The following is a 25,547-nucleotide window of genomic DNA, read 5'->3' on the forward strand; positions in this document are numbered from 1 at the left end:
GGACCGACCAGATAAACAGTTCTCTGCACCCAAATCCCGTGGGAGGGAGAGCTAAACCTTCAGAGAAGCAGACACGCCTGGGAAACCAGAAGAGACTGCACTCTGCACACATCTCTGACGCCAGAGGAGAACACGAAACGCCATCTGGAACCGGGTGCACGGAAGCTCCCGGAAAGGGCGGCGCAGATCTTCCTGGTTGCTGCCACCGCGGAGAGCTCATAAGCAACACCCCACGAGCAAACTTGAGCCTCGGGACCACAGGTAAGACAAACCTTCCTACCCCAAGCGACCTGCCTAGTGAACTCACGACACAGGCCCACAGGAACTGTGTTACAGCTGAAGACCTATAGATAGGAAAAACTACACGCCCAAAAGCAGAACACTCTGTTCCCATAACTGGTTGAAAGAAAACAGGAAAACAGGTCTACAGCACCCCTGACACACAGGCTTATAGGACAGTCTAGCCACTGTCCTCTGGTAACACTAGAGATAATCTGATGGCGAGAGGCAAACGCAGGAATCCAAGCAACAGAAACCAAGACTACATGGCATCATCAGAGCCCAATTCTCCCACCAAAATAAACATGGAATATCCAAACACACCAGAAAAGCAAGATCTAGTTTCAAAATCATATTTGATCATGATGCTGGAGGACTTCAAGAAAGACGTGAAGAACTCCCTTAGAGAACAAGTAGAAGCCTACAGAGAGGAATAGCAAAAATGCCTGAAAGAATTCCAGGAAAACACAATCAAACAGTTGAAGGAATTAAAAATGGAAATAGAAGCAATCAAGAAAGAACACATGGAAACAACCCTGGATATAGAAAACCAAAAGAAGAGACAAGGAGCCATAGATACAAGCTTCACCAACAGAATACAAGAGATAGAAGAGAGAATCTCTGGAGCAGAAGATTCCATAGAATTCATCAACTCAACTGTCAAAGATAATGTAAAGCTGAAAAAGCTCCTGGTCCAAAACAAACAGGAAATCCAGGACTCAATGAGGAGAACAAACCTATGGATAATAGGTATAGAGGAGAGTGAAGACTCCCAGCTCAAAGGACCAGTAAATATCTTCAACAAAATCATAGAAGAAAACTTCCCTAACCTAAAGAGATACCCATAAGCATACAAGAAGCCTACAGAACTCAAAATAGATTGGACCAGAAAAGAAACTCCTCCCATCACATAATAGTCAAAACACCAAACGCACAAAATGAAGAAAGAATATTAAAAGCAGTAAGGGAAAAAGGTCAAGTAACATATAAAGGCAGACCTATCAGAATCTCACCAGATTTTTCACGAGAGACTATGAAAGCCAGAAGATCCTGGACAGATGTCATACAGACCCTAAGAGAACACAAATGCCAGCCCAGGTTACTGTATCCTGCAAAACTCTCAATTAACATAGATGGGGAAACCAAGATATTCCATGACAAAACCAAATTTACACAATATCTTTCTACAAATCCAGCACTACAAAGGATAATAAATGGTAAAGCCCAACATAAGGAAGCAAGCTATACTCTAGAAGAAGCAAGAAACTAATCATCTTGTCAACAAAACAAAGAGAAGAAAAGCACACAAACATAACCTCATATCCAAATATGAATATAACAGGAAGCAATAATAACTATTCTTTAATATCTCTCAACATCAATGGCCTCAACTCCCCAATAAAAAGACATAGATTAACAAAAAGGATATGCAACAAGGACCCTGCATTCTGCTGCCTATAGGAAACACACCTCAGAGACAAAGACAGACACTACCTCAGAGTGAAAGGCTGGAAAACAACTTTCCAAGCAAATGGTCGGAAGAAGCAAGCTGGAGTAGCCATTCTAATATCAAACAAAATCAATTTTCAACTAAAAGTCATCAAAAAAGATAAGGAAGGACACTTCATATTCACCAAAGGAAAAATCCACCAAGATGAACTCTCAATCCTAAATATCTATGCCCCAAATACAAGGGCACCTACATAAGTAAAAGAAACATTACTAAAGCTCAAAACACACATTGCACCTCACACAATAATAGTCGGAGATTTCAACACCCCACTCTCATCAATGGACAGATCATGGAAACAGAAATTGAACAGAGACGTAGACAGACTAAGAGAAGTCATGAGCCAAATGGACTTAACAGATATTTATAGAACATTCTATCCTAAAGCAAAAGGATATACCTTCTTCTCAGCTCCTCATGGTACTTTCTCCATAATTGACCATATAATTGGCCAAAAAATGGGCCTCAACAGGTACAGAAAGGGAGAAATAATCCCATGTGTGCTATCAGACCACCACGGGCTAAAGCTGGTCTTCAATAACAATAAGGGAAGAACGCCCACATATACGTGGAAGTTAAACAATGCTCTACTCAACGATAAACTGGTCAAGGAAGAAATAAAGAAAGAAATTAAAAACTTTTTAGAATTTAATGAAAATGAAGGTACAACATACCCAAACTTATGGGACACAATGAAAGCTGTGCTAAGAGGAAAACTCATAGCTCTGAGTGCCTGCAGAAAGAAACAGGAAAGAGCATATGTCACCAGCTTGACAGCACACCTCAAAGCTCTAGAAGAAAAAGAAGCAAATACACCCAGGAGGAGTAGAAGGCAGCAAATAATCAAATTCAGAGCTGAAATCAACCAAGTAGAAACAAAAAGGGCCATAGAAAGAATCAACAGAACCAAAAGTTGGTTCTCTGAGAAAATCAACAAGATAGACAAACCCTTAGCCAGACTAACGAGAGGACACAGAGAGTGTGTACAAATTAACAAAATCAGAAATGAAAAGGGAGACATAACTAGAGATTCAGAGGAAATTCAAAAAATCATCAGATCTTACTATAAAAGCCTATATTCAACAAAACTTGAAAATCTTCAGGAAATGGACAATTTCCTAGACAGATACCAGGTACTGAAGTTAAATCAGGAACAGATAAACCAGTCAAACAATCCCATAACTCCTAAGGAAATAGAAGCAGGCATTAAAGGTCTCCCAACCAAAAAAGAGCCCACGTCCAGACGGGTTTAGTGCAGAATTCTATCAGACCTTCATAGAAGACCTCATACCAATACTATCCAAAGTATTCCACAAAATTGAAACAGATGTAGCACTACCGAATTACTTCTTTGAAGCCATAATTACTCTTATACCTAAACCACACAAAGACCCAACAAAGAAAGAGAACTTCAGACCAATTTCCCTTATGAATATTGACGCAAAAATACTAAATAAAATTCTGGCAAACCGAATCCAAAAGCACATCAAAACAATCATCCACCATGATCAAGTAGGCTTCATCCCAGGCATGCAGGGATGGTTTAATATATGGAAAACCATCAACGTGATCCATTATATAAACAAACTGAAAGAACAAAACCACATGATCATTTCATTAGACGCTGAGAAAGCATTTGACAAAATTCAACAGCCCTTCATGATAAAAGTCCTGGAAAGAATAGGAATTTAAGGCCCATACCTAAACATAGTAAAAGCCATATACCGCAAACCAGTTGCTAACATTAAACTAAATGGAGAGAAACTTGAAGCAATCCCACTAAAATCAGGGACTAGACAAGGCTGCCCACTCTCTCCCTACTTTTTCAATATAGTTCTTGAAGTTCTAGCCAGATCAATCAGACAACAAAAGGAGGTCAAGGGGATACAGATTGGAAAAGAAGAAGTCAAAATATCACTATTTGCAGATGATATGATAGTATATTTAAGTGACCCCAAAAGTTCCACCAGAGAACTACTAAAGCTGATAGACAACTTCAGCAAAGTGGCTAGGTATAAAATTAACTCAAATAAATCAGTAGCCTTCCTCTACACAAAAGAGAAACAAGCTGAGAAAGAAATTAGGGAAACGACACCCTTCATAATAGACCCAAATAATATAAAGTACCTCGGTGTGACTTTAACCAAGCAAGTAAAAGATCTGTACAATAAGAACTTCAAGACACTGAGGAAAGAAATTGAAGAAGACCTCAGAAGATGGAAAGATCTCCCATGCTCATGGATTGGCAGGATTAATATAGTAAAAACGGCCATTTTACCAAAAGCGATCTACAGATTCAATGCAATCCCCATCAAAATACCAATCCATTTCTTCAAAGAGTTAGACAGAACAATTTGCAAATTCATCTGGAATAACAAAAATCCCAGGATAGCTAAAACTATCCTCAACAATGAAAGGACTTCAGGGGGAATCACTATCCCTAAACTGCATGGTATTGGTACAGAGACAGACAGATAGAGCAATGGAATAGAATTGAAGACCCAGAAATGAACCCACACACATATGGGCACTTGATTTTTGACAAAGGAGCCAAAACCATCCAATCGAAAAAAGATAGCATTTTCAGCAAACGGTGCTGGTTCAACTGGAGGTCAATATGTAAAAGAAAGCAGTTCGATCCATGCTCATCACCCTGTACAAAGTTTAAGTCCAAGTGGATTAAGGACCTCCACATCAAACCATATACACTCAAACTAATAGAAGAAAAACTAGGGAAGCATCTGGAACACATGGGCACTGGAAAAAATTTCCTGAACAAAACACCAATGGCTTATGCTCTAAGATCAAGAATCGACAAATGGGATCTCATAAAACTGCAAAGCTTCTGTAAGGCAAAGGACACTGTGGTTAGGACAAAACGGCAACCAACAGATTGGGAAAAGATCTTTACCAATCCTACAACAGATAGAGGCCTTATATCCAAAATATACAAAGAACTCAAGAAGTTAGACCGCAGGGAAACAAATAACCCTATTAAAAAATGGGGTTCAGAGCTAAACAAAGAATTCACAGCTGAGGAATGCCGAATGGCTGAGAAACACCTAAAGAAATGTTCAACATCTTTAGTCATAAGGGAAATGCAAATCAAAACAACCCTGAGATTTCACCTCACACCAGTGCGATTGGCTAAGATCAAAAACTCAGGTGACAGCAGATGCTGGCGAGGATGTGGAGAAAGAGGAACACTCCTCCATTGTTGGTGGGATTGCAGACTGGTAAAACCATTCTGGAAATCAGTCTGGAGGTTCCTCAGAAAATTGGACATTAAACTGCCTGAGGATCCAGCTATACCTCTCTTGGGCGTATACCCAAAAGATGCCTCAACATATAAAAGAGACACGTGCTCCACTATGTTCATCGCAGCCTTATTTATAATAGCCCGAAGCTGGAAAGAACCCAGATGCCCTTCAACAGAGGAATGGATACAGAAAATGTGGTACATCTACACAATGGGATATTACTCAGCTATCAAAAACAACGAGTTTATGAAATTCGTAGGCAAATGGTTGGAACTGGAAAATATCATCCTGAGTGAGCTACCCAATCACAGAAAGACATACATGGTATGCACTCATTGATAAGTGTCTATTAGCCCAAATGCTTGAATTACCCTAGATCCCTAGAACAAACGAAACTCAAGACGGATGATCAAAATGTGAATGCTTCACTCCTTCTTTAAATGAGGAAAAAGAATACCCTTGGCAGGGAAGGGAGAGGCAAAGATTAAAACAGAGACTGAAGGAACACCCATTCAGAGCCTGCCCCACATGTGGCCCATACATATACAGCCACCCAATTAGACAAGATGGATGAAGCAAAGAAGTGCAGACCGACAGGAGCCGGATGTAGATCGCTCCTGAGAGACACAGCCAGAATACAGCAAATACAGAGGCGAATGCCAGCAGCAAACCACTGAACTGAGAATAGGTCCCCTATTGAAGGAATCAGAGAAAGAACTGGAAGAGCTTGAAGGGGCTCGAGACCCCAAAAGTACAACAATGCCAAGCAACCAGAGCTTCCAGGGACTAAGCCACTACCTAAAGACTATACATGGACTGACCCTGGACCCTGACCCCATAGGTAGCAATGAATATCCTAGTAAGAGCACCAGTGGAAGGGGAAGCCCTGGGTCCTGCTAAGACTGAACCCCCAGTGAACTAGTCTATGGGGGGAGGGCGGCAATGGGGGGAGGGTTTGGAGGGGAACACCCATAAGGAAGGGGAGGGGGGAGGAGGATGTTTGCCTGGAAACCGGGAAAGGGAATAACACTCGAAATGTATATAAGAAATACTCAAGTTAATAAAAAAAAAAAAACTCAGGTGTCACCAGTTGTTGGTGAGGATGTGGAGAAAGAGGAACACTCCTCCATTGTCTGTGGGATTGCAGACTGGTACAACCATTCTGGAAATCTGTCTGGAGGTTCATCAGAAAATTGGACATTGAACTACCTGAGGACCCAGCTATACCTCTCTTGGATGTATACCCAAAAGATGCCCCAACATATAACAAAGACACATGCTCTACTATATTCATAGCAGCCTTATTTATAATAGCCAGAAGCTGGAAAGAACCCAGATGCCGTTCAGCAGAGGAATGGATACAGAAAATGTGGTACATCTACACAATGGAATATTACTCAGCTATCAAAAACAATGACTATATGAAATTCATAGGCAGATGAATTGAACTGGAAAATATCCTGAGTGAGATAATCCAATCACAGGAAAACACACATGGTATGCATTCATTGATAAGTGGCTCTTAGGTCAAATGCTTGAATTACCCTAGCTGCACAGAACACATGAAATTCAAGAAGGATGACCAAAATGCAAATGCTTCACTCCTTCTTTAAAAGGGGAACAAGAATACTCTTGGAAGGGAACAGGGAGGCAAAATTTAGAACAGAGGCAGAAGGAACACCCATTCAGAGTCTGCCCCACCTGTGCTCCATACATATACAGCCACCAACCTACATAAGATGGATGAAGCAATGAAGTGTAGGCTGACAGGAGCTGGATGTATATCTCTCTTGAGAGACACAGCCAGAATACAGCAAATACATAGGCGAATGCCAGCAGCCAACCACTGAACTGAGAACGGGACCCCCGTCGAAGGAATCAGAGGAAGGACTGGAAGAGCTTGAAGGGGCTCGAGACCCCTTATGAACAACAATGACAACCAACTAGAGATTCCAGGACTAAGCCACTACCCAAAGAGTATAACATGGACTGACCCTGGGCTCCAACCTCATAGGTAGCAATGAATATCCTAGTAAGATCACCAGTGGAGGGGGAAGCCCTTGGTCCTGCCAAGCCTGAACCCCCCAATGAACGGGATTGTTGAGGGGAGGGTGGTAATTGGTTGAGGATGAGTAGGGGAACACCCATAGAGAAGGGGAGGATGAGGGGTTAGGGGATGTTGGCCAGGAACCCGGGAAAGGGAATAACAATCGAAATGTAAATAGGAAATATCCAAATTAATAAAGATGAAAAAAAATGAGAAAGAGGGGCACTAATATGTTGCTTACCTGCACTATCTGACTCACTTGGGGACAAAGAAACTAAAAGATATAGTGAGATCCTCTGACTATTATGTGACAGGGCTCTTGGACCTGGTGGAAGACGTTGTCAGAAGCTCCGATGCTTGTGCTTTGACAGCTGCAGGGCGTTCCATGTGCACTTCTGGAAAGAGGCTCCAGGGTGACCGACTGGGAACCTACTGGGAAATAGATTTTACAGCCAAATATGGCAACAAGTACTGAATAATTTTTGTAGACAAATTTTCAGGCTGGGTGGAAACCTTTTCCACCAGTGCTGAGACAGCCAATGTGGTGGCCAAGAAGATCCTAGAAGAAATCTTTCCAAAGTTTGGGATATCCAAGGTAATCAGGTCTGATAATGGCCCTGCCTTTGTTGCTTAGGTAAGTCAGGGATTGGCCACTCAACTGGGGATTAATCGGAAATTACATTGCACTTACGGACCCCAGAACTCAGGTCAGGTAGAAAGGATGAATAGAACCCTAAAAGAGACCCTGACAAAATTGGCCTTAGAGACCAGCAGGAATGACTGGACAGCCCTCCTTCTCTTTGCCTTGTTCCAAGTTTGGAACACCCCAGGACGATTTAGACTCACTGCTTATGAAATTCTGTGTGGGGGACCACTACCACTCACGGAGTCTGGTGGAGTATTTGATCCTGATGTTGTTCTCTCTAAACCTGTTTGCCCACCTAAAGGCCCTTGTGGTGAAACGTCAAGCTTGGAGACAACTGAAAGAGGCCTATGAGACTGGGAGTCCGGACATATCCCACCAGTTCCAGGTCGGAGATGTCCTGGTCCGCTGCCATCGAGTGGGAAACCTGGAACCTCACTGGAAAGGGCCATATCTAGTGCTTTTGACAACTCCTATAGCAGTAAAGGTTTAAGGCATTTCAGTTTGGATCCTCGCTTCCCACCTCAAAAGAGCATCGGGGCCAACTAAAGATGAATGGAAATTGGAAAAAAACTGCTGATCCTCTTAAGTTGCATCTGCACCACAAGTGTCTCACCAGTAGTGGATAAGAACCCCCATGCCCTTCAGAAACTGACTTGGCAAGTTTCCTCAGAGGCCGGGGAGGTAATATGGTCCATCTCCAAGGTGGCTCCACCATATACATGGTGGCCTACTCTCACTCCTGACTTTTGTAAGTTGGTAGCTGGGCTGGACTCCTGGGACATTCTTGACACAGATCCTCAGAATATGCCCCTAGAAGTCTCTAAAAGATTTTCACCTGGGGGTAAGTTTGGATGCAGAAGTCCAGAAGCAAGGTGCCACTTGGGGAGACAAGGGTTTTACGTTTGCCCCCAAGATGACCGAGATTGGGCCACCATTCGACGTTGTGGAGGCTTAGAAATTTTATACTGTTCTGCTTAGGGATGTGAGACTACTGGAGAAGCCTACTGGAAACCCAGTTCTTCTTGGGATTGGATTGTGGTACATAAAAATTATACTTCCCCAATGAGGTGTGGCCAGAAAAGTGCAGGGGCCTGTGGCACCAGCCCCATATGTTTGCCTTTAAATAGTACCTTTACCACCCAAGGACAGACTGCAGATACATCAAAATTGTTGAGGGGAAGGGCATGGGGCCTTCGATGGTATTTCCCAGATAGGGTGTTTAAGCAAGATTTAGGCACCACCTTTACAATATAATTAAGAATAGAGGGCCTTCCTGCTCAACCCATAGGCCCCAAAAAAGTGTTACCTGAACAAGGACCCCCTGCTCCAGATGCCCCATTGCCATACCCCTCGAGGTCGTCTCTAACCTCCCCTCTACTCTTTCCGAGCACTGGACAAAGATTACTGAATTTGATACAAGAGGCATTCACTGTGTTAAATGGTTCCAGCCCTAATATGACAGAATCCTGTTGGCTTTGCCTCTCCTCAGGACCCCCTTATTATGAAGGTGTTGCAGTGTCTGGGACTTTTAATAATACCACCAGCCACAATGCCTGTGCCTAGAACATTAAGAACAGACTCACCCTTACAGAGTTCTCAGGAAAAGGAACCAGCCTAGGATATCCACCAGCTGCTTATAAACATCTCTGTAATGAGACCCTTACGAGCCCACAGACCTCTACTAACAGATTCCTGGTACCCACGCTTGATAAATAGTGGGCATGTGAGGCGGGGCTAACCACTTTTATATCTACTTCTGTCTTTGATGTTACCAAAAACTATTGCATACTCATACAACTGGTTCCTCAAGTTTATTATCACCCTGCAGGCACCTTGAAGATGAGTTTGACCAGCATCTGAGACACTTCTGCAGGGAACCCATTTCGTTGACCTTAGCAGTCATATTGGGACTTGGGGTAGCTGCAGGTGTGAGAACAGGAACAGCAGCATTAATACAGACCCCTCAATATTTCCATGAACTGAGATCTGCAATAGATGAATATTTATGAGCCATAGAACAATCTATATCTAAGCTTGAAGAATCACTGACCTCCCTCTCAGAGGTGGTCTTACAAAACAGGAGGAGACTAGATTTACTGTTCCTTAAAGAGGGAGGACTATGTGTTTCCTTAAGAGAAGAATGTTGCTTTTATGTAAATCATTTAGGGGTGATTAAAGACTCTATGAGTAAGCTGAGAGAGAGACTAGACAAGAGAAGAAGAGACAGAGAAGAACAACAAGGATGGTTTGAGGGATGGTTTAACAGATCTCCATGGCTGATTACTTTAATCTCCTCATTAATAGGGCCCCTTTTGATTTTACTTTTGCTTCTTACACTCAGGCCATGCATCCGTAGTAAGTTAGTAGCTTTTGTTAGAGAAAGGGTGAGTGCTGTGCAGATTCTGATGTTACGTCAACATAAAGCATGATAATGCTTTAGGAGGACAAGAAAATCAATATCATGAAGATACTGAAATCTAGTTCTATGATTAGAACTAGCCACTAGAAGAAGTGGGGAATGAAAGGTAGAAGTTTTAAGGTTGCTCCCCTAGACAAAGGTTTAGAGTAGAAGAAAGAAAACGGTTGGGCCCTGGAACTGCATGTTCCAGGAACTAGCTGACATAGAATGAATAATTACCTCAGCCGGTTCAACAATTCTCTCCTAGGAACTAGCTGACCATAGAGTTAGATTAAATTCTTGAGAACAATCTTGAGGAACAGGGAATTTCTCCTTGTGATTTTTCACTGGCATTCTTGATATTTTCCAATGACGCCATCCCTACCCCCTTAGGTTGTGGTTTCTTCCTTTAAATACCCCTTCTCCCAGCTACTCGGGGTCGAACTCCTCTATCCCTGCGTGGGATACGAGTCTTGACCCCAGTGCACTGGTTCCTATCAATAAACCTTGTGTGATTACAGCAAGGATGGTCTCTCGTGAGTTCTGGGGGGTCGAATCATCCTGAGACTTGAGTGAGGGTCTCCCCGTTCTGGGGGTCTTTCAGTACCTTGTGCTGTGGCTGGACTTGGTAGTGTATAAGAGTCACCCAGGTGTTACTAGTTTTGAAGGCATGAAAGGGTCATGAACAGCAGCTAAGGCTGGGCACTGTGAGAGGCTGTAGAAGGCCATTGGTGAAGGTGCACCCTCAGTTGCAATTGATGGTCCAGGACTGAAGGGGTCATGCAAAGGAGTTGAGGCTTGGCACCATGAAGAGAGCCTATGAGAGGCTCCTAGTGAAGCCTAGTTGCAACAGAAGACCACAGTGTATTGGAGATGCCAGTACCATGGGTTGATATCTAAGAACAATAGAGGAAGTGAAGTAGATCAACTTGAGTGCTACAGAGAGCAGAGCTAATGAAACCAGCCATTTGGAGGATCATGTGTGGATCCCAGACACTGAAACAAGTGGTAACATTGAAGCTGCCTTGGAGAGCCAAAGATGTTAAAGATGCCAGAGCCACAGGCTAACTGCTGAGGAAAGCTGCTAACAGGGAATGGAACTATCTCAGGAGAAAGAAATTTGTCACAGTCAACAAAGATGAAAAAAGAGCTGAATATCTGAAGACTGCTTTGACATCAGACATGTAGATGACAGAGTTTGAAGTTTGCCCAGCTGGTTGCCTGTCTTAATTCGAGGATTACAGTTAAGTCATTAGATGGATCTCAGAAGAGACTTTGAACTTTTAAGATTGTTGATACTGCTATAGACTATGGGGACTTTGGATGTTGGACTAAATGTACTTTTAATTATGCTTTGTTTTGTTATGGCCTCCATATACTCATGTGTTTAAACAAGCCTATGGAGGCCCGGGAGTGGAATGTGATGGTTTGCATATGCTTGGCCCAGGGAGTGACACTATTAGAAGGTGTGGCCTTGTTGGAGGAAGTGTGTCATTGTGGAGTGGACTTGGAAGCCTTCTTCCTAGCTAATTGGGGATGCTCAGTGTGTTCCTGGCTTCCTTTGGGTGAAGATATAGAACTTACCTCCTCCTGCACCATGCTTGCCTGGATGCTGTGATGCTGCCATGCTCCTGCCTTGATGATAATGTACAAAACCTCTGAACCTGTAAGCCAGCCACAATTAAATGTTATCCTTTATAAAATTTATATTGGTCATGGTGTCTGTTCACACCAATAAAACCCTAACTAAGACATGGATCCATGAAATATCATCACTGGACTTTGTGTTGAAGACTTGGTTTATAGACACAGAAATTAATTCCCAGACTGTGTCTATGAGCACAAATAAATCCCAGCCCTCTTATGAGATTCCAGTTCCATTTCTTCCCCTTTCCTTGAATCTGATTTCTCTTGGGTTATCCTGTACTCCTATTAGGAAGTGATGGAGGTACACCTCTCAGGTGGGAGGAACTTCTCAGGCAAAGAGACTGAGGTCAAATTGGTTTTTTATTCTGTTACCCACTTGTGCCTTTCTGTGCCCTCCATTTGCTATGATATGTTCTATGACCCTGATGTATCACCCAGAATTTTGAATCATGCTCCTGTTCTTTTATCCTGAACACTTCCAGCTCCTGCCTTGTGTTAGCTGGGGATTGGCTTCTTCTATGATTCCAATGGCACCAGAAGAGGCAGGAGATAAATGTGCCTAAGAGGCCTGTCTTGAGTCAGGATGAAACTAATGTTCCAATGATACTGTTTCACTTTCTCTTTACAATGTTTTTAATGGATATCAGAGTGTTCCTGAGCTCAGGATCTGGGAAGTGGGAAAAGTGAATCCCAGAGTAGTTGTCCCTGAACTGTTCCCTAGCTCCAGTTGTGGTGCTGTGGACAACAGCACATGTGATGATCAAAACAAATAAATAGAGACACTCACTTGGAGAATGGGGAACTTCTTTTGAAATCTCCCTGTGCAAGAGGACTTAATAGTTTGACACTGTTCTAGTTAGCATTTACTGTCAACTTGTCACAGTCTGAAGTTTCCTGAGTGAAAAAAGTCTCAACTGAGTAGCTGTCCTTGCCAGGTCTGGATGTGGACATGTCTGTGAGGGATTGTCTTAATTGATGCAGGAGCTTCTAGGCCAATGTGAGCAGCACCATCCCTAGGCAGATGATCCTTGGTTGTCTAGGAAAGATTCCTAAGAATAAGTAGTAGAAGAAACAGCAAATGATCCAGAATTCCTTCATTGATTCAAAATGACCTAGACTATAAAGGGAAATGGACCTTCTACTCTCTCCTAAAATCCTCAGGGTGCTTTTGATTAATAATTTTATTTGTATACATTTCAAATGTCCCCCTTCCTGGCCTCCACTCCACGAACTCCCCACCTCATTCCCCTTTTCTTAACCTCTAAGAGGGTGCTCCCCTACCCACCTATATACTTCCACCTCACCCCTTTAACATCTCCCTTCTCTGAAGCATCAATCCTCCTCAGTACCAAGTGCCTTCCCTTCCACTAATGTGAGATAAGGCAGTAGTCCTCTTCTACATATGTAGCAGGAGCCATGTATACTCTTTGGTTGGTGGTTTAGTCCATGATATCTATGGGGGATGGTTAGTTGATACTGCTGGTGCTGAAGGGTATTGAAACATCACAGGAAGAATAACAATATTAGCTAACTGGACTACCCAGGGCCTCCAGGGACTAAACCACCAACCAAAGAGTACACATGGAGGAGCCCATGACTCCTTCTGCATATGTAGCAGAAGATCGCCTTATCTGGTATCAGTGGGAGGGGAGACCCTTGGCCCTATAGAAGCTTGATACCCCTGCATAAGGGGATGCTAGATCAATGAGGCAGGAATGGGTCAGTGGGGGAGTATCCTTATAGAGGCAAAGGGGAAGAGGAATTGGATGGTGGGTTTGCAGAGGGGATACCGGGAAGGGGGACAACATTTGAAATGTAAATAAACAAAAAATATCAATCAAAAAAAGACAAAGCAGTAATGGAATGAGATTTACAATATGACACAGAATAGAGCACATTTGGTGATGTGTAGAATTATTTGTTCTTTGTCGCACTGTGTAATCTCTTGGTGAAATCAATTAATATATTATTTTTAAACATGAATTAATAAAATATTTAAATAGGTTAAAATGGCTACTCTAGCTCATTTTTTCAGACCATTTGCATGAAAATTTTTTTCACCATTTTAGTCAGTCTGAGGTAGTGTCTGTCTTTGTTACTGAGAAGTGTTTACTATCATCTTCATGAGATGGAATTTTAGGTCAGAATCTTGCTCTTCATGTGTGTTATGGTATCTAGGATTTGCTGTGGTGGGAGACCTCGGTTTTGATGTTGCTGAGTAGTATTGGTTTCTGTTGTTTATGTTCTTTCACTCACCTCTCGCCATCTGGTTGTCTCTGGTGTTAACTGGCCATGCTATCTATGACTGGATCCTGTCCTTCCTTGTAGGAAGGTAGATCTCTTTGAAGTGTTTTAGAGCAGGCCTTATTCGAGAAAAACAGTGCTGTCTCTGGTTAGGAGGGCCTCCTATGATCCTGGTTACAGCAGACTTCCTGTGAGTCAGGCTGTCTGAGGGTGTGGGCAGGTGGGAGCGCCTGATATGCCCTAGGCAGAGTTGCAGAGTTGCAGACCAGAAGTCTGTTTTTAATCATAGCAAGAGGAAGGTTGATTGCTGTCAACTAGTAAAGGTAAACAAATAGAGCTGTTGGACTAATTCACTGTTTATATTTATAAAAAATATTTCATTTTAAACTTTGATGCTGATAGACCCAAAGCCAAGACATAACAGATGCCAGTCTGGGATGAGTTCTCTGAGAGCAAAGGGATGCTTATCAACATTGTTGCCCAATATGTTGCCTGGAGGTGAAACACAAAGAGAGAAAAGTTGAGAGGGGTGAGGGACAGCACTGAGAGTGGAAGGGACAAAGCAGTGCTGTGGACACAGACTCCAACATCCACAGACCATGGGATTCAGGGAACTGCTCCTTCCTGAGAGAAAACACAGATCAGCAGGAGGAAGGACAGCAGATGCTGGTGCTGTGTTGGAGGGGAAGTTCTCCTTTTCAAAGAGAGGACAGTACAGTGAGAAGAGAGATGTAGGTGCCCTTCGCACTTGTCTACAAGGGTATATACCCTGGCAGGGTCTTCTGTTCACAGGTAAGGGTATCAACTCTATGATGATGGTGGAAAACTCTGATGGGTTGTGGAGAACTCAGAGGTAGGCAGGGATCTCCTAAAAATAATAGAAGTCTGAGATGAGGTTTTTGCTGGCAATCATGGGGCAGAAGGTATTATGAGGAACAGAGGTTCAGCAGCTTAACAGATATTCATGGACACAACATGAGGAATAAAACAGAAAAGCCTCCAGCCAATCATACTGGCTATTATCTTCTGAGGACTGACATTTCCAAACATGACAACATGACTCTTCAAATTGAAATCAAATATAGGTAGGCCAGTAACAGTATGTGGACAGAATCTGAATTCAGCCTTCAGTTCCCATGTGATAAATAGAACAGACTCCTGTTAGCCTTTATCTGCCTACTACAGAAGTTTGAACCATGAAAGTGCAAAAAACATACTAGACTTTGTGTTTACAAAATACACACATAGAAATAATTAAGGAAATGTAAAAACATTTAAATCACACTGGAGTATGATTATTGTCATTAGTTTCAAACCTGGAAACCACATATAAACACATGGAAACCCATTTTCCATTCTTTCCTCCCTTCCTTCCTTTCCTCCATCTCTCTTTTACTCCTTCCATTCTTCCTTCTTTTCTTCCTTACTTTATTCTTTCTTCCTACTTCCTTTCCTTTTTGGACTAGTATCTGAGTCTTTCCTTGAAACTTAAACTTCCAAAAAGGTCAGACTAATTCCTGTCCTCACAAAGCCATGGTTCCAATGTACCTGGCATCAGAGTATACAAAAGATAACATTGGTACCACAAAAAGAACAGAGAAATATTCTGAAAATGAGAACTCTTTGGAGGAGGAGATCAAAGTGGTATCCTTACACCAAATATGGGGACATGAAATGAAAATCCAGGCAGACACATGAGCAGTAAAACCTTAGAGAGTTAATGGTACAGTGAGAAGCTCTGAGATGATAGAGGTCATGTTTGTGACCTCCATCAGAAAGGGTGGGTACACCCCTACCTACATCCCTAAGCTGAATGATTATCACACCTCCACAATATTGATGGTCTTTCTCTCTTCTCTTTTAGCTTTTCTTTTAACCTCCTGGCTCCTGCCCACCACTCTCCAAGTCACCATAGAATTAGTGCCACCCCAAGTGGCTGAAGGAGAAAATGTCCTTTTTCTTGCTCACAATCTGCCAGAGAATCTTATAGCCATAGCCTGGTTCAAGGGAGTGACAAATATGAATCTTGGAATTGCACTGTATGCACTGGCCTCTAACATAAGTGTGACAGGGCCTGAACACAGTGGTAGAGAGACGGTGTACAGCAATGGATCCCTGCTACTTCAAAATGTCACCCAGAAGGACACAGAATTCTATACTCTACGAACGTTAAATAGACATGGAGAAATTGTATCAACAACATCCATATACCTCCATGTGTACAGTAAGTGATGCTTTGTGAACTCTTGTTGCTGGGTGAGTTCATTTTATGGCACACAAACAAGTGTCAGGCCTGGCATGTGCTCATTTCTCCTCTGCACTGTGGCCTCATGTGGGGTTTGAACATTTAGTTCAAGACACAAGTGATATAGAATAGTGGAAATAAATAAGAATCCTTTATTTGACTTAACATTTAAGACGGGTGGAAGCATGTTAGTTAATTCAGCCAGGAATGTTTCCTTGAAGAACACCTTTAGGCCCTCAACACTGGGCCTGGTTGAGAAATATATAGATGAAATGAGAGAACCAAGAATCCTTGGCTTCAGACTTCTATCCCAGACTCAACTCCTGATTGTCCTGAAAAGCATTTTATAGAGATTGGATTTTGAGTTCTTGTTTGCAGGGAACAGTGATATCAAGTAGTCACAGTTTTGTGTGGGACCAGGCAGTGCATTGCTAGTAAAGTCATGGTTAGGCTAGATGCCATGTACATATTCTTCAGTGACTCAGCAGATAAGCATAGCTGAACAGGTGCCCAGGTCATTAATGACCTGTTCTGATGGATTTGTGAGACTTTACATGAAGGTCATGGCCATGGTCATCAACATAAGAGACAGAGGACACTGGTCTTCCTGACAAGTGTTTGTTCTCTAGATTCCACTCAAGGAATTCTCTACTGTATACAAATAGAAACAGGATCTGTGGATCTGAACAGTCCTCAAGATGTTAGCTCCAGTTCCTCCAGTTATTAATAGTGGACAGCATCAGTACACAAAATCAACATTCAGACAACTATTTATCTGACCCAGGAACTTATCTAGTAGCTTGATTCTACTCATATTTCTATTGACCTGGAAATCATGGACACAGAATTCTTAGACCTATTTTTTCTTAATGTGTGTGTTTGATACACTGCCAAGAAATAGTAATTAGATTTATATATTTCATTGGGAAATATAGAACAGCTAAGGGGAATCAACTAGATATAAGAACTCCAAGTTATCTCATTGAGCATGTAAGCAGAGCTATTATACAGCCCAGGAAGCAGGGAAAGTGAGAGCATTGTCATGAAATCTTACATGAGAAGAAGGAGCTGACAGCCTCTTCCCAGTAATCAGGTTACCTCCTCCCACATACCCATGATGTGAGACTCCTTACACATATGCTCCTAGGTCTTTGTCTTGGGTTAGAACTCTGGTGACTCCAGTGAGGATATATCTGTCCCCTTCACCACAGATCACTCAGCTGTTATCCTAGGAGCTACACAGACATCTTTGTCACTTTGTTGAGAGCAAAAATCCATCTTTCTATATCATTGAGGACACAGGGCAGACTGGGAACACTGCTGAGTACTTGTGGGTACAGTTATGCAGGCTTTAATTTTTGGTGCTGACAGACCAAGACCATGATATACCAGAGGGAAGCCCCAGGGCCATCCTCTATTCCTCCAGTTCAGGAGGATGCTCATTAGCTTTGATGCTCACTCCATATTCTAAAGTACTGAAATAAAAGAAGAAGAGAGGGAACAGAGGCAGAGCAATGTGTTTTTAAGAGAACCACCCACAGTCTATGGGAATATGGTGTTCCTTCCTGGGAAGTTCAGTTCAGAGAGGGGAAGTGTCGCGCGCCCAATGTCCCGCCAGCAAGAACGACGCGTGGCAACAGGATTCTTCTGCGAGCAAGCCTTTACTGTGTTACAGCTCTTCTTAGTGTTACAGCTCTTCTCAGTGTTACAGCTCTCTTGAACAGGGACTCCGAGCAGCAAAATCGCTCGGCTTATATAGACAACAGTATGCTAATTATCTCTCAGGGATTGGTGGGGCTTGGATCACCCCACTACTTGTCCTCCAGGGATTGGCGGAGAATGAATCACCTCATTAGCATATTAACGGTCAACTAACACCTGGTGAATAAACTGCACATGTGCAGTACCGCTGTTCACCACTAGAGGGAGCCCTAGCAAGGGGACAAGCCTGCACATGCGCAGTAAGTCGTTTATATCCAGACAAGGCTGGATGTCGGCGCCATCTTTGTTTCGCCGCGCCGCTCTCTACAGGGAAGGACAAAAACTTGTGAGCTATGCAATAGTAGATGTGCCACATAAGGAGGACGTATTAGGCTACTGAGAACAAGGAGGCATTCTTGTATCCCACTGCAAAGGGTGCACCACCTATCATAGTCATGGAAAATAAAGGTTGACAGTATGTGAGAGAAGAAGACTCACCTACTATTTGCAGTCTTCTGAGTGGCATATGACATGAGAGGAGTCTTAGGATTTGTAGGAAAGAAGAGACAGAATGGTACGGAGGCTCAGCATCAGGAAGTTGTCATTGAACAACAAATAGTAAGGGCCAGGAGCACATTGTTCTTACACAAAGTTAATCACCAAGACCACAATATTTTGAACACTAATGTTCTCAGTTTGACATCTGAAATTAAAAAAAAAAATCAAGCTGGGTGTTATGACATGGTTAAAAGGATATAGGCGTTTCCTTCATCGTGTGAAAAGTCGAGACCAATGATCAGAAGTCCTCTGACCTCCACCTAAGCACTGTATCCTGCACCCACCCACCCACACTGACACTTGCTGTTGTACTCATGCTCACATACAAATAAAATACACAAATAAGTGTAAAAACTTAAAGCAAATGGAATGATTCAATACTGTATTTCAAAACCTATGGATTTCATAAATAAATCTATGGGCATACAGGGTCCTGCAACATTTTTAATTCATTCATTCTTCATATGTATATAATTTTTTTCTAGGAAGGATTAAAAAATAAAGCAAAGCGCATTTATTATGATGTCTTGGTCCTAGTGGACTGGAAGCTAGATTAATAAAGAATGCTAGAAGGTGAATTCAGGTATTGACTGGAACCACAAGGGGAACAGAAATGTAACAACAGAAAGATTCAGAGAGACAAGAAACAGGGTGAGTGGAGAACAAGGATGTGGAGGCATCATGCCAACACCAACCTATTCTAAATGTGAGCAGGGATCTGAGGCTAGAGAACAAGAGCCACGTTAACAAATGAGGAGAGGGTGCCATACAGAGAAAATGACAACTGCTGGGGGACACAATGTAGGACAGGGAGACACCACACACCTTGGCTGAGCAATGGACACATCTCAGGACACAGGGCCTCATATTAAGCTGCCAAGTCTGGCATGGCCATGGCAGGGATGGCATGACATTATTCCTACCCCTGGAACAGAGCCTCTATGAGTGTTGATGTGGGTGTAAAGCTTGTGTGTGTGCGTGTGTGTGTGTGTGTGTGTGTGTTGTGTGTATGTGTGTGTTACTTCATGTTCTTCCTTCAGGAACTATTCTCTCTGCCAAGGTTATTGGAAAATATTCTTCTTACTAAGGTTAATGACTTCATGACAGGTTTGGGAGGTGAGAGTGTGTCTCCTTCTCAGCAAAATGGTAAATGAGATCTTCAGGGCAGCCCTTAAGAATGGGAAAGAACTCTGCAAAACACAAGTTCAAAAATATATAATTTCTCAACTATGCAAAATAAGGATACACTTGTATAAGGAGCTTCACAAATCTAAAAGAACAGAGACAACTGCACTATAAGTCAGTTTGTCAGAAAGATACTAAGGAAGGAGATAGAGATTTAGGGAGTATCAATTGATGGGCAAGATCCCACCTAGCTAAGTGTTTGTGCTTACAAGGGCAAGCAGATTCCTGAGTTCAAGGCCAGTCTGGGGCAGAGGGAGTTTAGGTCTAGGCACAGGTATGGTAAGAATAGTAATTTCAGGGTGGGATCCCACCCAGCAAGCTTATTGTCTGTGCTTCAAAGGCAGATAGATCTCTGAATTCATTTGCAATGTAAAAATTGCTTGCTGTATTTTTCTAAGAATCAAGGGGCTAGAGTCATAGAATGCTGATTTGTGGGATAATCAAAATGGAACCTGGAATGAACGATTGGATTGGTACTGAATAAAAGACCAGGCTTTGATCTTTTCTCTTTTTTTTTCCGGAGCTGGGGACCGAACCTAGGGCCTCTACCACTGAGCTAAATCCCCAACCCCCAGGCTTTGATCTTAAAGAGATGAGCTATCCTGGGAGTTTTTAGAAAAGCAAGAAAAAGCTGTATTGAGCAGAATAGAGAAAAATGTCTGAAAAGCTGTCTCAAGAACATATGACATCAGCTTGTAACCCACAATTTGACTTTGAGACTTCTGTTTCACTGCTCTTAGATACCCCTTCCTCAGACTTCCTCTCTAAGCTGAGGCTGGTCTTGAGACTTATCCAAATAGAAATGTTCTAACATTGATGGATCTTTTTATTTCCTTCTAGCCTTCTTTTGGACCTGTGGACCGCTTTCTCCCTCTGTCCAGCTCACTATTGAATCAGTGCCACCCAATGTTGCTGATGGGGGAAGTGTTCTTCTAGTTGTTCACAATCTTCCAGAGAATCTTCGAGCCTTTTTCTGGTACAAAGGAATGATTGTGTCCAGGAATCTTGAGGTTGCAAGACACATAATAGCCACTAATTTAAGTGTTCATGGGCCTTTACACAGTGGTAGAGAGACAATATATAGCAATGGATCCTTCATGTTCTACAATGTCACGTGGAAGGATACTGGATTATATACCCTATGAACTCTAAGTACAGATATGAAAACAGAATTAGCACATGTACAACTCCAGGTGGACAGTAAGTAATTCTCTGTGATAGTTTAATACAGTGTGGGGCTTAAATAGACAGGGCTGTCATACCTAGCCTGTGCCTGTCTCCTGTCTTTACTGTGTTCCCATGTTAATTTTTGAGCACGTGGTACAAAACACACATGTTAGAGTTAAATGGCCACAGGTCAGACTTTGTCCTCTGATTCCCAAACCCCATCAAGGAAGACCTTGATGGAAAGTAACTCAACTAAATATAAGACTCTTCTTAGTCATGTAGGACTCTAGCCAGGCATTTGAGGAAACCATGGCAACCTCAAGGAGAGGTGAGCACCAGGGGGTCCTTAACCCTGTTGTCTTTCCAAGGCTGGACTAAAGTGACCCTGGGAAGCATTGTCCTGAGATTTAACTTCTATTTCTCTCAGAGGTGATAAGGAACATTGTTGTTTTTGTTTTGTTTTGTGTTTGGCTGTCTATGTCAAATTTGGGTATTTATTAACTCCAAACATGTGAGTTTCCCAAACAAAACCCAGGAGCTGATGTAGGTACCGTAAAAGAGTGCTGTTTAGTGGCTTGGTCCTCATGCCATGTACAGTCTTCTGTTTTATATCACTCATGTCCTGTACCCCATGGGTAGAACTGCCTGTAGTAGACTGGATTCACCCATATCAAACCCCAATTAAAAAATATAGGCTAGCCCACAGGCCACTCTTGTGGTGACATTTTCTTTAAAAAACAATTTTATACTGTTTCTTTGTTAACTTCATATCATATGCTACAATTCCTTTCATACTCTTGTCCCTTCATATTTGCCTTTTGCACTTGTAATCCATCCCCAACAGAAAAGAGGAAGAACAACAACAAAAGTAGATGAAACGAAGAAAAATCTCGTCATGGAAGCTGTAGTGTATCATAGTGTCTTATAGTATACCCTTTTGTCCTTACAGCGTTACTTGTAAATGTTTGTTGCAATGAATCACTGGTTTGGTTTAAGGTCTGTATATTCTGCTATAGTATCAATACTGCATCTTCACTGGGACTCCTTTCAGATATCCTATTGTTGCCCTGTGTCACAAATATCCTGCTGCCTTGGATCATCAGGACTGGTCCCTTTATGTACTCTAGAAGTTCATAGATGTTGTGTTAGGCCAACTCAAAGACCTGGATCTGAGCCTGGGTAGTAGCTGAGTTGGTCATCCCACCAGCTCTCCCTCAACCACACCCCCAGTTCAAGCTTCTCCATCATTGCCTTGGCAAGGTCAGCTCTCCTGTTCTCAGTCCCTTGAGGCTGGATCACCAACACCCACAGCCACACTCACACCCATATCCACACCACTAGAACAAGCTCTACTTTGCAGCCCAGTTGAGGTTCAAGGCCTGTTATCCCAAACACTGTAGCCTTTGAAGGGCAAGGACAGCTCTCCAGATCTTCTGGCCTTTGGGGCAAGTTCTCTGCCTGCTGCAGGCAGCAAAGGTTGTAGGGGGAGGACATATTTCCTTTCCCCATACCTGGTGGTGGCATTTTCAATTGAGGCCTTGTCTTTCAAAAGGACTCTACATTGTTATAAGTTCACACAAAACCAGCTAGCCTACTATCCTAGCCTTTTTCCAGATCTCAGCCTGATCTGAAGATCAGTTTGCCACTGTTCCTTCTTCAGATGCACAGCAGAGTAGCAAGGACATCTAGAAGGCGATGTTAGGGGTTGACTGGAGCCACAAAGCAAACTAAAAACAGAAAACAAAAAAGCAAAAAGTGGAAATCTGGGGTCCATAGTTCAGTGGAGGCATCATCTCAAACCCCAGGGTATATGAATGTGTACAGTGGCTGACTGAGTGCATCACAGGAGCAAACATGTAGAAGCTTCCATGAGGAGAAAATGACATTTTTCAGGGGCACCGAGAGAGTGGACAAAGTCATATTGCTAACTTTGATCAAGTGGGATAGACACACCTAAGTTTGCAGCTCTAGGCAGAGTGACAAATTTATATGCTTAGGACAGAGGTAGCCGTCTTTACATCAAGCACCATGATCGCTTGTGATGACTCTTTCTTTTTTTCCTTTCCAGCCCCCCTTTCTACATGCTGTAACCCCCTCACCTTTTCTCAACTCATGATTGAACCAGTGTCACAGTATGCTGTTGAAGGAGAAAGTGTTCTTCTCGTTGTTCATAATCTGCCAAAAGGTCTGCACGCCTTTTCCTGGTACAAATCAGTGTATGGGGCTGAGATATTGAAAATCACAGAATACAGCAGAGCCATGAATTCCACCACATGGGGAAGTGAACTCAGCAGAAGAAAGATTGTGTACACTAACGGATCCCTGCTGCTTCAGAATGCCACTGAGAAAGATGCAGGAATGTACACACTTGAAACTTTAAGCAGAGATTTCAAAATTGAAAAAGCACAGGTGCAATTATATGTAAACAGTAAGTGACTCCCTATGCTCTTTGGCTACTGGGTATGACTTATTCCTACATTGGAATGCCAGGACTGGGCTGTGCTTGTTCTCTATCACACTGGATTGTGTCCCCACACTGGCAATTGAGTAGTTACTGTGTGACACACATGAGGATTTTGACACAGAAGGTCAAAACCCCTCACCAGTGTCTACCTCCAGAGAAGAGAATGTGTGTGTGATAACTCATCACAAAAAAGTCACACTGAGTGCAAAATCTTATGACTCACACCATACACATGGCCCCGTTAAAGACCCTGTGAGACTCAGACAGGCTCTGACTGAGGAAGACATGGGGTCCTTACAGAGAGCACCAGGAGGCCCTGGAAGGAGGATGCTGGTTCCAAAACTCTGTCCCTGTCTTAACTTAAGATGACACTGTGGAAAAATTTTTGTGACTTCTTAGTTTTTTATTTCCTGTTAGAGCTGACAGAGAACAAGTTTTTACTGAGTCTTAAAAACCCATAGAGTATGGTACCAGCTGTGCACCACCCTCACAGCTGCAGCTATGTAGGTCACCTCTGTATCTTCTTCTGAGTCTCAGTGGGCATGTGTCTAGGCCACTGCCAGTTGTTCTGATGGGCTTAGGAGACTCACAGGAAAGTCAGTGTTCCCATGTAGAAACAAAGGAGCAGGCAAATACTTGACACATTGTCATGGAGGCAGCCTAGGAAATTAGCTTCTGCAGGAAAATAGCAACAGGTACTACTGATTTGATTTAATTTGTGGATCAAACATATAGCCTATATATACTGCCCCATCCCAGGCAATTGCTAATAACTGTGCTTAACTCACTGACACAGTAATGATTATTTACAATGTGTTCTGTTATAGGACAACTGAGACATAGGAAACACTGGATGAATGTAGGCCACACATCATGTGTGGCAAGTGTGAACTATAGAGGGGATGGTTGAGCTCTCTGTAGGACTACTATCATTTGGTCTTTTCTGTATTTTCCCAGAGCCTGTGTCACAGCCATTCATTCATGTCACCAATACTACAGTCACAATACAGAGCTCTGTGGTCCTCACCTGCCTCTCAGCTGACACTGGAATATCCATCCACTGGTTCTTCAATAATCAGAGTCTGCAGCTTACAGAGAGGATGGCACTATCCCCAACAAAGTGCCAACTCATCATAGATCCTGTCAGGAAGGAGGATGCTGGAGAGTATCAATGTGAGGTCTCCAATCCTGTCAGTTTGCAGATTAGTCTCCCAGTCAGCCTGGCTGTGATTAATGAGTGACTCCTCTGCTCATCCTATAAATGAATGAGGGCATTTTTTATTGATAGGGTACATAATGGAGTAAAGTTATATGGTGAAAATTGTCAGTTACCACTCAGGTACAGCCAGTATTGTGAGTCATGCCTGTAATTTTGGGATAAATGTGCATATAAGGACAGGCCAGGACTTAAAATGAGACTATGTATCCAAAGAAAACAGAGACATCAATGTACTAAACAAAAATGCAAAAGCATTAAGGATTTAATTTGTGAATCAAATATATAATCAATCCTCAGAATACACAGGAACTAATTTCAGAAGCCCCCAAACTTTGAGTCTGCTGTGAAAATTGTGCAGTGTTTTCATAGAGATAAATGCAACCTGTTGTATACTCAAACACATTAAATGTTTAACTAGTTCACTTAACACCAGTGCCTCCTAATCCTGTATGTGAAGTGATGAAGAGTGACAAGGGGAAAGACTGCCCATGTTTCAAAGTGAATGTAAATACATAATGTTTGGCTATGTGTCTCTGCATGTTTTATTCCCACCTTCTGCCAGAGGAAGCCTCTGGGATAATGACTGGATAAGTCACTGATATATGAGTATAGCAGAGTATCAAATAATTTTATTTTTGTTTGTTTGTTTGTTTTTGAGAAATGCTGTTCAGAATCATCCTACATATTTTGACTATTTAGTCTTTGATTCTGGGTTATGCAATCAGCATTGGGTATATGTTCCTTTTGTGGAGTGAGTCTTAAGTAAATCAGATGTTGGTTGGTTACTCTCACAAGTTCTGGGTCACTACAACCCTATCACATTTTTTTCAGGCAGGACAAATAGTAGGGCAATGGTTTTGTGGCTATGTTAATGGCCACATTTTTTTCTTTTCCTGCACCAAAAAAAAAGACTACAACTTAGGGATTAAGGCTTCATGTAGGCACTAGCTCGACTTTTCCACGTTAAGTGAGTTATA

General features: G+C 42.5%; 1 protein-coding gene across 1 annotated transcript; it reads left to right on the plus strand.

Moving 5' to 3' along the window:
- Positions 1–14,630: 14,630 nt before the first annotated feature.
- Positions 14,631–24,712, plus strand: LOC120098290 (pregnancy-specific glycoprotein 22-like). Its single transcript, XM_039097368.1, is given in 5 exon segments — positions 14,631–14,823; positions 15,896–16,255; positions 20,561–20,920; positions 22,956–23,315; positions 24,309–24,712. Coding segments are annotated over 5 exon segments (1,557 nt in total). The 3' UTR covers positions 24,593–24,712.
- Positions 24,713–25,547: the final 835 nt, after the last annotated feature.

The sequence above is a fragment of the Rattus norvegicus genome, chromosome 1, assembly GCF_036323735.1.
Source record: "Rattus norvegicus strain BN/NHsdMcwi chromosome 1, GRCr8, whole genome shotgun sequence".
Lineage (NCBI taxonomy): Eukaryota > Metazoa > Chordata > Mammalia > Rodentia > Muridae > Rattus > Rattus norvegicus.